A 16,238-nucleotide genomic window follows, 5' to 3' on the forward strand; every position below is an offset into this window, starting at 1 on the left:
GTCTGACACTTTTATATATATCTTAAATTAAAGCTAATGTAATATACTTTATAATGGTAAAAAAAAATTTCGGACTTTATTTTATCTTCACGGTGAAAACAGACATCAAAGTTTATAAAAAAAATACGATTTTTGTAAAAAAATTCTTTTTTATATTTTTAACTTTATAATGCTATAACTTCTCGAAAGATGTATGGATCAATATAATTCTTTTTTTTGTAGATGCATGATGTCTTTACCTATCATTTGGTATATTTTTTTTATAAATCTGACTTTTTACCTGCCTACAGGGGGGGATTCAAAATGACAACTTTTTCACAAAAAATTGACTTTTTCAACTTAAATTTTGAAAGTGTTCCGGAAAGTCTGACACTTTTATATATATCTTAAATTAAAGCTAATGTAATATACTTTATTATGGAAAAAAAAAATTTCGGACTTTATTTTGTCTTCACGGTGAAAATGGCTACCAAATGCTATTATTGTGTGAAAATTCTCAATTTTATTTTTTACATTTTTAACTTTATAATGCTATAACTTATTGAAAAGTGTATTGATCAATATAATTTTTTTATGGGAAATACTATTTTTTAATAATCCCTTTTTCATTCGACATACTTTATCTTAATCAGGATATTAATAAGGAACTAGCAGTTTATGAAGCTTTTGGAATAATCCACCAATTTTTTAAAATTAAACACTATCTAAAGATTTGCATCGAAGCGTTTTTTTTTTATAGTGATTTTAATCACTGTCAGATATCATTATACTTGATCCATCTATGCCACGTCACGACTGTGCCGCGACCCCCCTGTGCTGGGTTTTTTTTATAATAACCTTCTTAATAATAACAAACATGATTTGAGAATCGGTTCTTACGACACACTAAACAACTTAGTTATACTTAGAGGCGGCTCTATAGCTGATTGCTTTTAATTATGTCCCTATGATGTAAAAAATCGTCCTAATATCTAATATTTAAAAATATATTAACAAAATTACGTGTTTCTCTCGTATAATCTCAAGCACTTATATTTAATAATTTTGATTATTTTCTTTGTGATATTTCCAATCTTTATCCTCCCCTTGTCACTTCATTGTGTAAGACATAAATTGATAAAAAGACAAATTATGCCAGGTAATCAATTAGGTCTGCCTAAATCTGCTAAAGTACTAAATCCGTCGGATTTAACACGGCTGTAGTTATTCTAACATCATCCATGGTATTAAATAAATGAATACTTATATTTTATTCAATATAAATATTTATTGTAGTATTGTAATTACTGAGTAGTAAAATCATTGAAGTATAATAATTTCAAGTGTTAAAAAAATATAAATATACTAAACATAATTAAAATTTAATAATACTAATCATTTTAATAAGTAAAAAAGTGCCATTTTATACTAAAAACAATACATATTTTTTGCTAATCAATTTGGTTCAATTAATTTATCATTTTAAGTTTTTTTTCCATATTTAGATGATCTATTTTCATTTGTCTTCTTATGTCTTCTAAGTTATACAGTAAATCATTATCACTAAATTTGTTAATAGATTCTACTTCTATTGATTCTGATACCTTAAAAAAAAAAAAATTAAATTATCAAAGTAATAATTTTATTTCAATTTGATAAATTTTTAAATTTAACTTAATAATGTAAAACAATGCAACAAGAGACAATTTAAATTATATTAGATAGAAAATGTGAAACTAATACAAGTTTAAATTCATAAATACTTCTGCTTAATGTGACAACAAAATATATTACATTTTGTTAACAATTTTATTTATATTATAAATAAAATATTTAAGGTGGGATTCAGAAACAAAAGTAAAAAAATACTGTAATAAATCTAGGATTTTAAATGTTAAATACTTCAGAATTAATAATTTTACTTCATATAAAATACTTCATTGAAATTATGAAAAATATAAAATATAATATATTATGGATACTATTTACAATATTTTAATTTAAAAATTATGTTTTCATAAATAAAGTTTTATCTGTACACACGAATCTTGATAAATATGAAGTTTATTGTGGAAATAATGATTTAGTATTGGATTTTATGGGTGACTTTTGAATGTTAAGTGGAAATCTATAATTTAATTTCCTATTTTATTATATTTGTTCAACTTAAAACTTTATAAATAACTGACCTATGCCAACTTTTAATCAATTTATAAAAGCATATTTTTTACTTGAAATATTTTATGAAACTTTAAAACCTTCATTTTACTATAATAAAAATCTAGTTTTTGTTTATTATGAACATAAAAATAATGTGTTTAATTTTACAGTTCAAAATGATACAATTTTTATACATCTAACACAATTCCATTTAATTACTTACCTTATTTGTGATAGCCTCAATAAAATTTTGAATCATTCTATGAGTAAATTAGATTTAATTAGAAACCACGACAACAAAAAAAGACATAATAAATAAATTTTTATACAAATTGAAAGAAAGTAATGCTTAAAATAATTACCCCACAGATAGTATAAAGACAACTATGGTTATTTTACAATGTAGATTATTATTACCGGATATTTAATTGTTGCTTCATCAAGTTCAGATGAAGTACACTTATTTTCTTTGACATCTTCTGTTCCAGCTAGTGCAAGAGTGTGTGGTGAGTCAATAATTAAAGATTGTTTTGATGATAATAAAGCATTAGGATTGCAGTTTTTAGGACTATAACAACTAAAATTGTTGTTTAACAATGTGTCATCTGCAAATGAGACATGTGATGGTTTGTTTTTAGCCATTGTGATATAAGATGGGGGTTCTTTTGGTAGTCGTATGGCATTTTTACCAACTCTCATTCTAGGTCTTACTAAAGGAGGACTTCTATTCTGATTTATGCATGAGTTTTCAATAGTATCTTTTTTATTTACAGAAATATTATCACTTTGAAACAATTCTACAAATTTTGCATCAGTATCTTTGTATATCACCTTAAAAATCATTCATAAAAATAATATTTTAAAAAGTTATATTTTCTAAAGATATGTTAAATAATTCACAAACAAAAATAAAAAGAATTTTTTTTTGTGTTAACTATATGAATACATAATTAGTAGTAAAAACAAAAATAGTTATACTTATATAAAATTATTAAAATCTTTTTTTTTTTTTTTTAAATATTAGAAGAAAGTTGAAATACTTTTAAATATGTTTGACAATTATTACTTTTCTCAGTGGTAAATTGCGGGTAGTTGGTAAAGGCACTTCATCAAATGAATTTTGATGTAAATATTCAAACTGCTTATTGTTGTAATCCGAAGAATATGTATTTATGCAGTCTTTTTCATTAAATTCTACTGGTTTTGAAAAATTAATATTTTTATTTTCACATGATTTTTGTTTTTCTAATAAATCATCTTTTAATTTTTCTTGAACCATTCTTTTCTGAAATATAAATTTAAAAATTAAGAATAAGTTGATTTCATAATATTTAATAATTAGTTCATTATATCTAAAAGTGACGGGATAAAATATAAATTTTTTTAATTAACTTTACAAAGATTAAATTAATAGATTGTTGAAAAATGTATAGTTGGACATTTTTTCTTTGCAGATTTTTTCATATTTTGTATGTTATAATTCATGTATAAAGTAATGATATGTTTAAATAAATTATTAGTAGAGTTGATGTAATATAATTTAAAATATTTTACATGAATTTGAAATAATGCTCTTTCTTGCATTTCTCTTTCATACTCTTTTTTTAATTTTTCATCTCTTTCTCTTGCTTCTTTTTCAATTGCCGCATCTTCCATTATTTGTTTTTGTAATTTTGCTTGTTCCAACATTTTTTTTTCCTCTATTTGCTTATCAAGTTCTAGTCTGTATATTTCTTGTTTGGTTTTGTTTGATTTAATGAGTTCATCTTCAGTTACTAAAATGATATTATATATGCATTATTTTAATCATAAGAACAAGAATAAGCTAAAATATGGTGTTGCTTTAGAGTAAACATTAGGCTATTTTTCTGGGTTTAGTAAATAATAATTTAACTAGTTTTATACAATTAAAAATATCAAATAATGTGAACATTTTAAGTATGCAGAATTTACCAAAATAGAAAAGATAATTTTTTTTAGAGTTCTATCAGATGTAGAAATCTAATATTTTTTGTATTAATGAAAAAAAAAAAACTCGCTATTAGTGCATTCAATTAAACAAGGTGTACTTAAATTTGAATATAAATCTTAACGAATAATATTTAAAAAATAATTTATATGTCTATTTTGTAAAAAAAATTGTTAATATCATATATGTATATCATATAAGGTACAAAAAATACATATTCATTAATAGTTTGATTGTTTTAAAATAATTTAAAAAGAAATTATCATTTAAATGTAATAACTTACTAATGCATGATTCAGAACCATCAATAAATGGTGCTCGTTTTGTTAATTCTGTTAAATCATCAACTAAAATAATAATAAATATTTGCATGATTTAAATCCACAAAGAAATACAGTATAATTAATACAAACATTTTTTGATTATCTTGCATTGATGTCCATACAATCTTGCCTTAACAAGTATAAACTAAGGATAAAAATAACCCATTTTGGACCATAGTTGTGTGCAGAAATTCAAATTAGGGCAGTAAAACTTTGTACTAGCCCATGACCCTTCTTAAAGAGCTTATATTTTATGGAAGATTATAAGACTTGTCAGGAATTAACTCTTAAAACCAATTTTATAATCTTCTTTAAATTCTACAGAAATTTGCATATTGAATATAAAATGTAAACAGCCTGATTAAATTAAACTAGATCAGTTAGGGACAGCAAAAGCACCTATGCTACTATTATACACACACCAATGATCTAGATATTAAAGTTATATATTAAATTTTAAGTAAAAAATAACATAATTTTTGTTATGGCAGAAATCTATCTTTATATTTTGAATGACATTAATTTTTTTTTATGTTTAAAAACATAACAGTGTGGTAACTATTTAGTGGGATAGTGTCTCACTTATCTTATCAGGTCAAACATCACTGGGAATTAGTATAATAAAATATCTATTATTAAATTTGCTATATATTATAATTTTTAATTTTAATTTAATACTTTTATTATGGTTTTTTGATACAACACATTTATTATTATATTTTTTCATTAAAAAAAAAATTATATCAAGATATATTTGTTTAATACATACTTGTTTTGTTATACTCATCTATTTTTTCAGATCTTTTATCTTCTTCCTACAACAATTCAGACACAATAATTATTAATTTAATAGTTTTAATTAATTTTAAATTTAAATTTAAATTTAATTTTTTAAGTAACAATTTTAATACCATTGTAGCTTTAACAGTTTTTTCACAAGAAAACGGTTGGCTTTGTGGCAATTTTATAGTAGATTTATTCTGCTTAGCCTAAAAATAAATGTAACAATAATTTAATTATAAAAATAAATTGTATTAATTTAAAAAAAAGATACAATTTAATTTAATTTTAGTGGGAAAAGGGTATTATGGATTCTTAAATTCTTTATTATTAGTTAAGTTTTTTATTTAGTTTAATCAGGAACTTGTTATGTCTCAGTGTGCAAGTGCAAATGTTTAATTTTATTCTACCAAAATATGCAGGTCTTTTCGTCTTCTCTAACAAATATAAATTAGTTTTTGAGTTTTTTAGATATAAAACTTAAAAAGAAGTGAAAGAAGTTTTGTTCAATAAATTACAAGGAACCATTTTAGGATGTACTTATGTTAAATTGAATTACACATAGTTTCATGCTACATATATCTCAAGAAATTGAGTAGTTAAACCAGAATTCATGGAATGAACTTAGAAAAAAAAATGATTAAGAAATGGTGTTTAGCATTAAGTACTATTTTCAACTTCACCTTCTAAAAGCAAAAATGTAAATTTTTAAAAATCTATTTCAACATTTTTCTTACATTAGCTAAGTATTCTATATATTCGTTTTTCGATTGTTCAAACAATTGTTTTCTTTTGTTATCATATTCTCCAATTCCTAAAAATGGTTTTGCATTTATTTGATTAGCTGGATTATGTGGAGAAAATTCTCCAAATCGCACATTTTTCCTTATCTAAATGAAATAAAAAATTTTTTGTACTTAATTTCTTTTATATAAAGAATTATGATTTTGATATACTTCGGGAGCAATAGAGAAGATATATTCTTGACTTTCAATGTTTGATAAATTTTTAGTGATCTGATTTTTTAATACATTTGAATTCTAAATTAAAGATAAAACATTTCATTATAAAATAAAAGGATAAAACTGATAATTACAAATATTTAATACATTATTTTAAGTTTAAATTGTATAAAGTATCACTCTAAATTACAATAATACTTATGATAGTTCTAAATATTTACATTGTGAGTAAGAACAGGTGTTTTCTTTAATAGTTCTTCATTGTGTTTAAAATCAATATTGTTATTATTATTATTATATGAATTGAAATAACTAGGTGATTGAGTGAATAAATTTGCTAGACGTTCAATTTCAACATCTCTTTCTCGTAAGTTATTTGTTTTTGGTAAGTAGGATTGATGGGAATTTTGAGAGTATGAAACCTTTAATATAAAAATAATAACAAAGTATAAATTATTTAATTGATAAAATGAAAATCTTCTGATTGTTGTTTTTCTTATTAGAAAATTTTACTAATAAGAAAAACAATTTAAAAACTTTAAATGTTCTTAAAAAGTCTAACAGCTAAAAGAATAATTTCTTTATGAATTAATTAACACACAAAAATTTCTCATGAATAATAAAATAATAACTAGGCATTAGTTACAGGCTTCTTTTTAAGTATGTTTTTTTTAATAGTTAAAATGAGTCAGACAATGATCTCATTTCATTTTTATACAAAAGAAAAAATATACTTGACATACAAACTGAAAGATATTTTAAGTATATTAGGTGTAAAAATTATTTTGGAACAAGATAGTTTCGTGAATATATTATAAACTTAATAAAAAACAAATAAAATAAATATTAGGTCATACATTTTTCTTTTTACATTTCAACTAATTTTAATAATTACTTGAGAGTTATTATTTTCATTCATTATTTCTTTGCTTTCATTCTTATTTATTCGTAAGTTTTCTTTGTCTTTTTTTAATTTAAGACTTTCTTGCTGAATTATAGTATCAAAATAATTTATAATGGCATCATTACTAATTCCATTAACATTCAAATTCATTTTTAAACTTTAAAAAGGTTACCATAAATTATAAATAAAAAACATTTAAATTAACATTAAATATATCAAAATATTGTTACGTATATAAGATTCGAGTTTCGCCTTTTAAATGATTCCAACCGCTTTTTTAACTGATTAGAATAGTTGATAATGAATATTACCGCGGTTCATAAAAATTTTTTATTATTTCAACCTTAGCTTACCATAATTGACTTATAAATGTAACATTAAAGATAGATTTATTCAAGGTTTTTATATTATAAATGAGATAATTTTCTGTAAATCATGATGTATACTAGAATGCCTTAATAGGGCATTACTATTACTAACAGTCTCTAACATGGCACTCTAATATATATTTTGTTAATAATTGTACATTTTTTAAATAAATTTAAAAGTTGTCCATTAAACTTATATTTTTGGATATAAGCTCTAAACTCACAGTTAAATCTCCTTAGGAATAATTTACGTGACATTTTTTAAATTAACTTTCTATCTCTAAATATTTATTTATTTGTCAATAATTTCACCAGAATAATGTCCCTGAGTTTTTTCATTTAAAACATTTTCTTTGAAAAACGGACATCGTCAAATAATTTTTCTAGCATTGGCTAATTTTTCAATGTCTTATTAATAATAAGATACTATAAAAAAATATTTAATATAAACTTAATATTATAAAGTTTGAGATTTTTTTAGAATTTTCGAGGAAGAGCTAACTTGACTTTTAAAAGAGCATAGCCCCTACAAACTCCAAATTGTAAGCCACTCTCGTGGTTTCTATTCATCTACTAGTCTTTTTTTTAATTTTTCCTTTAAAAGTATCATATACAAGCATTTGGTCTTTTTTAGTCTCCATTTTTACAGATTTAGCTTAATACTAAAGTATTTAGTTGTTTTCAGTTATGTTTTTTAGTTTTCAGTTGTGCAAACGAACTGTGGTATTGACGATGATGTAAGACATAGGTTTAAGTGCGGGTGGTTGAAGTAGAGAGAAGCGTCTGGTGTCTTATGCGATAAAAGAATTCTAATGAGGCTAAAAGGTAAATTTTATAAGACTATTTTGTATTAAAGGACATGGCGATTTTCATAGTTTTACTAAATGCAAAATCTGAAGTCAAGATACATTACATTGTACCAGTAGCGCAACTAGGATTATTTTGAGGGGGGTGTCTGCCTCATTAAAATACCTTACCCCGTAACATATTTCAAAATACGTCTCTGGTATCGAGTTTTTGATAAACTAAAAATGCATAATATCACAGATATAAATCTTAAAAAATATATATATATTTTCAAATGTTTGTTTCAGAGCTTAAAAATATTATGTTTTGTTACATATTTATAAATAATTATAAATATAACTACTTTAATAAAAATTACAATCAATTTTTAAAAACATTTTATATTACAAAATCTAATCGTCTTTTTTTCTCACTTAACTGTTTAATAATTTCATCTGTAGTAACTGTAATTTCGCGGTGAATATTCAAAGCTGCTAATCCATTAAGTCTAAATGCTGATATAGAGTTTCTGAGATAAGTTTTAACTCTTTTTAGAGTTGAAAATGACCTTTCAGCTTCACATGAAGTTACAGGTAACGTTAAAAGAATTTTCAACAATTTATACACGTTGGGATATAGATCAATATTGCAATTACTAATTACTTCAATAGCAGTAACCATTTTTAAATTGGTTTCGACACGTAATTTAAAAACTTGATGATGCCAAATTTTTACTTCAGCTAAAACATTTGATGAATTTTCTACATCGTTAGCATAAAATTCCGCCAAATTTTTTATTAATTTTTCTTGTTGTTCAGTAAGAGGTGCAATCGGGAAAAGCAATTGAAAACCTTGAATAATTTCATTATGATTAATAAATCTGTCATTTAACTGACTAATAAATGTATCTAAAAAAGGTATAAATAAAAAAACTTTAAAATAATCTTGAACTGTATTATTGGGAGTATTCTGACTATAAGTGTGTCTTTTTGTAATTCTTGGAATTTTTATCTCAAAATCTAAATCATTTGATTTACTTTGAAGTTCTTCAAAACATTCTAAGAACTCTTCATCGACATTATTCCTAATTGAATTTATTTGAAGTATCACATTGTTGACATATTCTAGAGCTTGAATAAGATCTATGTCAGGTTTTTGTAAGTATTTGCATAAAGATACAGTATACCGAAATATTTTTTTTAAAACAATAAGACTTACATTAAATTCACAATTTTTTAAAGCTAATAATAATATATGAGCTTTAGTAGATGTTTCGTTGTCTGCCCAACTAGTCATTTCTTCTAAACACGAATGGACAGCAGGAAGAAGTTGATCAAACACTTCTACTGAGTCATGCCTTTCAACCCATCTTGTCATACATAATCGTTTTAGTTTTTCTTTATGAGTATTTTCTTGATTCAGTTCTTTGACATGTTTTGAAAATGCAGCTTGTCTTTTTGGAGTATTTAAAAATACGAAAACTTTTTCGATTGTACCCATAGTATTTCGAATGGATTGTACACCGCAAGCATAAGTTATAGCTAAATTTAAACTGTGCGCACTGCAATGAACATATATAGCAGTTTTATATTCTTTTTTTATGCATGATTGTACACCATTGAATCTCCCACTCATCGATGCAGCTCCATCATAACCCTGTCCTCTGATGTACTGCATTTCAATTTTCATGTCAGTAAGTTCTTTAATAATTATACTTGCAAGTGCGCTTCCACTTAAGTCCATAACAGGTACAAATTTTAAAAATTGTTCTTTTATTATTTTACTTTTAGAATCAAAATAACGAACACATAACGAAAATTGTTCAATGCCAGCCACGTCTGCCGTTTCGTCAGCTATTACCGAAAAACATTTACTATTATTGATTTCATCAATGATTTTAAATAAAATAATATCATGACAAGAACTGATAATTTCGTTTTGAATCTTCCAACTTGTATACTGCGCGTTTTTTGCACAATTTGTTCTTGCCAATTCGTAAGATTCATCACCAGACAACTTTGTCGCATTCATATGAAATCGCATTAAAGCTCTAAAGTTACCGTCATTTTCTATTGGGTTTTCCGTCGTTAGCATTCCAAAATCCCGATGTCCGCGTAAGGCAATTCCCTGTCTTCCGCAAAAAACCACAGATTCGATTACTGGAATAATTATTTTTCTATTCAATTCTTTCTGCATTTTAGAAGCTTTATTTAATTGTAAATCTATTGAATCTTGTTTTCCAGCTTCAATAGCAACAATGTTCTGATACTCTTCAACTGCTTTGAGGTGATAATTACACTTTTCGTGAATATTAAATTTTTCTATTGCTTTATACCAAATTTTAAAAGGCTTAAGACTAAAATTACCCAAAACCTGAGAACCTCCTTCCGTTTTATTAAATATAACACAATACTTGCAATACGCGCCGTCTTCTTTATGTGAATACGCCAACCAAATCCATTTCTCCAACCAACTAAATTGAAACTTCAATTTTTTTTTGTTTTTAAATTCTGTTGTTGGGAAAATAAATGTTTTTTCTGGGGTCCATGTGTTTTGAAAAAAATCTATTTTTTCTTTATTTGATAACTTTTTACCAACACATAATTCAATATCAAATAAACTAACCTGCAGATTATCGTGCTGACAATGTACATTTTCTATTTGTTGGCTTAAATCATCTTCCGGACAAAATTTCGCATTATTTGTATTTAATTCCTGCCGCGGTACTTTTTTGGCAAAAAAGTCAGTTATACTTTTATTAACACGTTTACTCATTTTACGAAACAGTATATTATATTGTAAGATTAGAAATACAAAACCTAATCACGTTTATATAATATCTTATATCGCACATGCACACAAATACGTAGATAACTCAAAGAACCGACACTGAGAATAAATATCGGACAACTGATGTTATTAATTTATCAATATTATTAGACTTAATATAAACTAATAATAACTTAGATGGCCACGTGGTCGGTTTTCGTATTACAAATTTACATCAATATCTAATTGCCTATCATAAAAGATAAGAACCTGAATAATGTAAATTATTTCTAAATATAATAAAAATAAAAATAGTTTACATCAAGATTCAAATAATATTCTTATTTTAACCAAGATAAATATTTCTGAATTTATACATAAATTATTATGGACTTTCATAATAATATTTTAAACCATTTGTTCTGATAAATCGTCTGCATTATGAAGACTGCAATATTATGATTTTTATGTTATAAATTTAATATAAATAGATCACTTTTCAATAGTTATTAAATAAAAAATACGGTCCAAGGGGGGTGTCCAGACACCCAAAACACCCCCCCTGGTTGCGCCACTGCATTGTACTTGCTTTCCAGACGTAATTGGTGAAAAATGTACTATACAAAATATTAAAGAACATTTTGATTTGCAATATCATCTTATAATTTAAAAATTAAAAATTTTTTTTGAAAGTATAATTGATTTTAGTATGTCTTAAATGTGTCCATTGGGTTATCAATATCTAGTATATTTAGGTATTGTCATTTACTTGTTTCTTTTCTTACTTAAACGTATTGTACTATGTTTCAGTATATCAATATGAAAAAATGAATTATTACTAACAAATTAAATTATTATTACTATTATTTACTATCTAATATCTATTTGTTTTGTTAAAATCTATATTGTAAACAGTAATTGTACTCGAAAAAACTTAACAACTTGAAATAAAGTAAAATAATTATGGTAACCCTAGTTTAATTTTTTACATGTCCATGGTAAATCATATTATTATTACTCAGTATCAACAGATGTATAAAATTCTTAAATGGGTTGAGATATACTTCTTAAATTTTTTCTAAAAAGAAATTTGAACATTTTTTATTACATTGTGCTTATTGAAAATACTTTTGGTGTCTTGATGGGAAATCTGACTAGGCACGTGCACAGGCCCAAAGAAGACGCTTAACCGTTGACTATTGGTTACCGTAACAGAATTGGAGTTATGGTCATAAATAGGCATCCATTTATATTCCTTCATATAAAAATCTTTTGATATTTATAGTTTTATTTACATATTATTTAATTAAATGAATAATTTTTATAATTCATCTTTTAGCCATAATAATGACACTCTTCATCTTTACTTTTTATTGACAACATACATATTTAACTGACTTATAATACAATTTATACGAAGAAATGATAAAAATAATAAAGTTGTATATTCTTTTACTTTTAACATGTATAAATATTTAAAGGGATTGATGCAATACTTTTTAATAAAATTTTTTTGTTATTTATGAATAAATACACTGGACTACAAGGAATACTTCTCTAAATCAACTTTTCATAATGTTCTAAATATGCAATTAGACTTTTTCTATCACTTCTGAGTTTTTATATTATTACTTATGTCGTAACACAATAAAATAAAAGCGTAAATGTAATCGTTATTGTGAAGAATTAGATGAGGATGTGGTGCCTGCTGTCTAGGTATTCACGTGCGTGTTGTCGTACAGCAGTCACCGTGCTCGGCTGACACTCCGGGTTAGCTGTGGGTGTCGAAAGGCTGTTGTTATAGGAAGGGAATAAGGGTAACACCTAGGTATGAGGTGCAGACGAAGTGCAAGACACAAATACTGGGCGTACCAGATAGGGAGTATAACAAAGTACGAGGTGCAGACGAAGTGCAAGACACAAGTACTTCAAAGAGAGAAAGGGGTAGCCGAGTATAAGGTGCAGACGAAGTGCAAGACACAAGTACTCTGAAATGTTGTGGAAGAGAGTAGATAGGTTTAAAAAGGAATTAACAAAGACTTTACTTTAAGCAGANACAAAGACTTTACTTTAAGCAGTAAGCCGGACAGCGACAACCGAGTACTGAGACTGATGAATGACACAAGGCACTGGAGTCGACTGACCACGATGGTCAGGTCTATTGGGTTTTTATAATAATTAGAACTATTGCCAATTTGGCAATCAATACTATTTGTTAATTTATCAGTCTCAAGAAGCGGATGTGCTGTCTGTATTTTATTAAAATAATTCTCACAATAATGGTAACGAGACACCATCACACTTATTATTAAAAAATAAGTATTTACATATAAAAAATACCTTCTCAGCTTCACATCGAAGCTAAAAAATAATTAAGAACAAAAAAAAAATTGTTTTAAATTAATACTTATTTTGATTATTAATATATTAAAAATAAGGAAAATGACATATTTAACCTATTTTTTAATCGTTTAAAGTTGATTTTTGTGAAAGTTTATAATTAAAAAAAATTAATTTATTACCATAAATTTAGCTCAATTTGCAAGTTTGACATTAATTTTATTTAAAATTAGTTACATGAAATAAAATTAATTACTTAAAATAATATTATAGTTCATTTGAGTAAAATAATTTTACAACAGAGCAGTTTCAATTCACTTTATTACACAATAATGGAAATCTTATTCTTAATTATAATTTAATAATAATTAATTATAATTTGTATTCATAGTTATTTTTAAACGTAGGCATCCTAAGCCTTATCTGTAAGTAAAATCATTGAATAAAAGTTGAATGTATTCAACTACTACATGTCATGTATGTATTACATTTAAATATGTTCTTCTTCTTTTTCTCGCCTTAATCCTAAATACTTGGGGTCGGCCTTTTTTTTTTCCACACACCGGCATGATGTGGACCGCCCTGGAACTACCGCGAGGTATTGCTTCAGGGCGGCCCACGCCGTCTAAAATTCACACCACCACGTTGTGAATCAGCCCGAAATTAATCAAGAGCTGATTCACAACGTGGTGTGGCCTCCCCCGTTAGCCGGATCCCAAAAGGTGGGATCCGTTGCCCGGGCTGCACCACGTGGAGGTGAGGGCAGGACTTCGCGAGGGTTGGCTTAAATAATAATTCACAAAATATATATCACACAAATAGAGTGAGGAGGACAGGAGATACTTTATGAAGACTTCTCCGGCCCTCCCACCTTCTTGGGACAGTCCCTTGACCGGTGGCCCTCCCCTTTGCATGTGAAGCACGCCCCGGTCCGGTCCGGACCGCTACAGGCCGTTTGCACGTGACCCCTTTCGAGGCACCTGTAGCAGCGCGGACCCTTGTCCTTTGGGACCCGGATCCGGCACGTGCTCCAACCCACCCTGAGTCGGGTCAGTCCGACCAGCGGTTGCGAGGCCCTGATGGGAACCTCGCACCACGCGAAGCGACCCTTGCCGCTCCCGTGAAGTCGGACTGATACCGAACCGACGGGTGCCGTCACTCTATCTTTTGAGAGGATAGTGGTCAACTCCCCTACGACGTCCTCTTCCACTATTCACTCCTCCACATCCAACAGCATGAACGCCACGGACATCGCTGGGCGATGTACGCGGACGTCCATGCCGTCCAGGGTCTTTCTGACCTTGGCGGCCAGCAGGTCAGCCTGGGCCCCTGTACCCCGAACCTCCAGGAGCACTGCTCCCGACTTGGTTCTGCGGGTACCACAGACCACAACGCCCAGTGCCTGAAGGTCAATATTCGTCATGACCCTTTTTATGATGGCCGAATATTGTTGGCCTTCTTTAAGAGGACCAATAATAACGGCCTCTGTTTTCGGTGCCCTCGCCTTAATTACGGGCCGCGTAATAGCTGGAAGCCCAGGGTTCGGATGGGGGTCCGCCATCGTGTTAGGCGTCTTCCGCTGCCTAACCACCTCAGACCAAGCAGCCGGCGGCGGTGCCACAGGAGCTGTCGCAGTCTGGGGAGGAGGACGCGGCAGAGACGCTGAGTCTGTCATAGCGGGTTTCCCTTCCTCATTGCGGCTCTTCGACCTCTTCTTCCTGCGCCTTTTTCTAACCCGCTTGACCAACTCAGCGGTGGCTGGCGGAACGATGTGTGGCGCACTCACACACAGTGTAGCTAGCACGCCGACGGGCTCCATGCCCAGGTCGTCGACGCTAACCGTGTGATCAGTTTGCGTAGCCTTTTCCGTAGCCGTTTTCGGAATCGCTCCTTTCGGAGCCCGTGGATCATCCCCCATCTTTTCATTCGATGGGGCTACCTGAGGGATCCTGGGCCGCAGAGACGCTCTCCTGCTTTTTTCCTCATCCAGGATCTCCTCTGGTCGCTTCGTGGCCGTTTGCACTTCTTTGTGCACGCCCATTCCTCGGCGTTTGTCGATAACTCCTCGAAGCACCGACACTTGCTCGCCTACCCTTTCGACCATGGCCGACGTGGCAGTCGCCTCATCCGCCGGGTCATGCCACCTCTTCCGACAAGGCTGCACAGAGCTCCTCAACTCAGTGAGGGCCTGGCATGCGAGGGATATCTGCTGAATGAGATACTCCAGGTGGGTATCTGGGACCTCATTCATCAGACTCCCCTCAACTTCCGCCGTTCTTGCAAGGGCAACAACATGGTTGAGGCCGACGTCGAACGTGGCCTCGTCGTCACTTTCGTATTCTTCCCCCAGAGGCGCCCTCCTTTTACCAGGATAACGCAATGGAGGAGAATTCTCCGGCAATGGGCTTAGCACCGGCGAGTCTGTCCGGTGGTGGGTCGATGTGCCTTCTCCAAGGGACGGCTCTGCCTTTCCACCACCTGGTCGGTCGCCCGTCCTCATCGCCTCGTCCTCGTCTACTAACGCAGCAGCATTGGGAGACGACGATTTCTGATTCTTGTGCGCCTCACTATCCAGGCGTTCCGTGTAGTCCATGAAGTCCACGGCTTGTCGAAGCCCACGCCCCATGCTTCTCAACACCCGGCTGTCACTGCAGCGGGATAATAGCTCCGAAGAGACGAGCCGAGCCACGCCTATGAGGCGTTCCACTGCGGCTTCCCCTCGGCGGCTGGAGATGCACTCGTCAATGAGTTCAGCCCTCTGGCTGGGATCATCCCTAATACAGTGGACACTGAACTCCGGAACGCCTCAGCCGTCCGGAACTGGCCGGACGGAAAACAATCCGTTGTCAACTCCACAGCCTCCATGCAATAGAGCCAGTCAACCCATCGAGTAAACTC

At 29.8% G+C, this 16,238-nt stretch overlaps 2 protein-coding genes across 3 annotated transcripts; both read right to left on the reverse strand.

Moving 5' to 3' along the window:
* Positions 1-1,285: 1,285 nt before the first annotated feature.
* On the reverse strand, positions 1,286-7,340 carry LOC126894180 (general transcriptional corepressor trfA-like). 2 transcript variants are annotated; one of them, XM_050664995.1, is made up of 12 exons: positions 7,069-7,340; positions 6,395-6,595; positions 6,168-6,251; positions 5,949-6,101; positions 5,343-5,420; positions 5,201-5,246; positions 4,393-4,455; positions 3,694-3,914; positions 3,206-3,424; positions 2,557-2,970; positions 2,363-2,399; positions 1,457-1,583 (listed from the first exon to the last, which is right to left on the reverse strand). In XM_050664995.1, the coding sequence occupies exons 1-11, from the start codon at positions 7,225-7,227 to the stop codon at positions 2,379-2,381; spliced, it is 1,659 nt and encodes a 552-aa protein (XP_050520952.1). In that variant the 5' UTR covers positions 7,228-7,340; the 3' UTR covers positions 1,457-1,583; positions 2,363-2,378. The 2 variants fall into 2 exon arrangements, with proteins under 2 accessions (XP_050520951.1, XP_050520952.1); XM_050664994.1 differs by lacking the exon at positions 2,363-2,399 and having other exon boundaries at positions 1,286-1,583; positions 7,069-7,338.
* A 1,290-nt stretch (positions 7,341-8,630) lies between these two features.
* On the reverse strand, positions 8,631-11,006 carry LOC126895914 (zinc finger MYM-type protein 1-like). Its single transcript, XM_050668244.1, has 3 exons — positions 10,184-11,006; positions 9,521-10,084; positions 8,631-9,373 (listed from the first exon to the last, which is right to left on the reverse strand). Exons 1-3 carry the CDS (start codon positions 11,004-11,006, stop codon positions 8,631-8,633), a joined length of 2,130 nt encoding a protein of 709 aa, XP_050524201.1.
* Between the last annotated feature and the right edge of the window lie 5,232 nt (positions 11,007-16,238).

This window comes from Daktulosphaira vitifoliae, unplaced genomic scaffold, assembly GCF_025091365.1.
Source record: "Daktulosphaira vitifoliae isolate Bord-2020 unplaced genomic scaffold, ASM2509136v1 Scaffold_1, whole genome shotgun sequence".
In the NCBI taxonomy this organism is placed as follows: Eukaryota; Metazoa; Arthropoda; class Insecta; order Hemiptera; family Phylloxeridae; genus Daktulosphaira; species Daktulosphaira vitifoliae.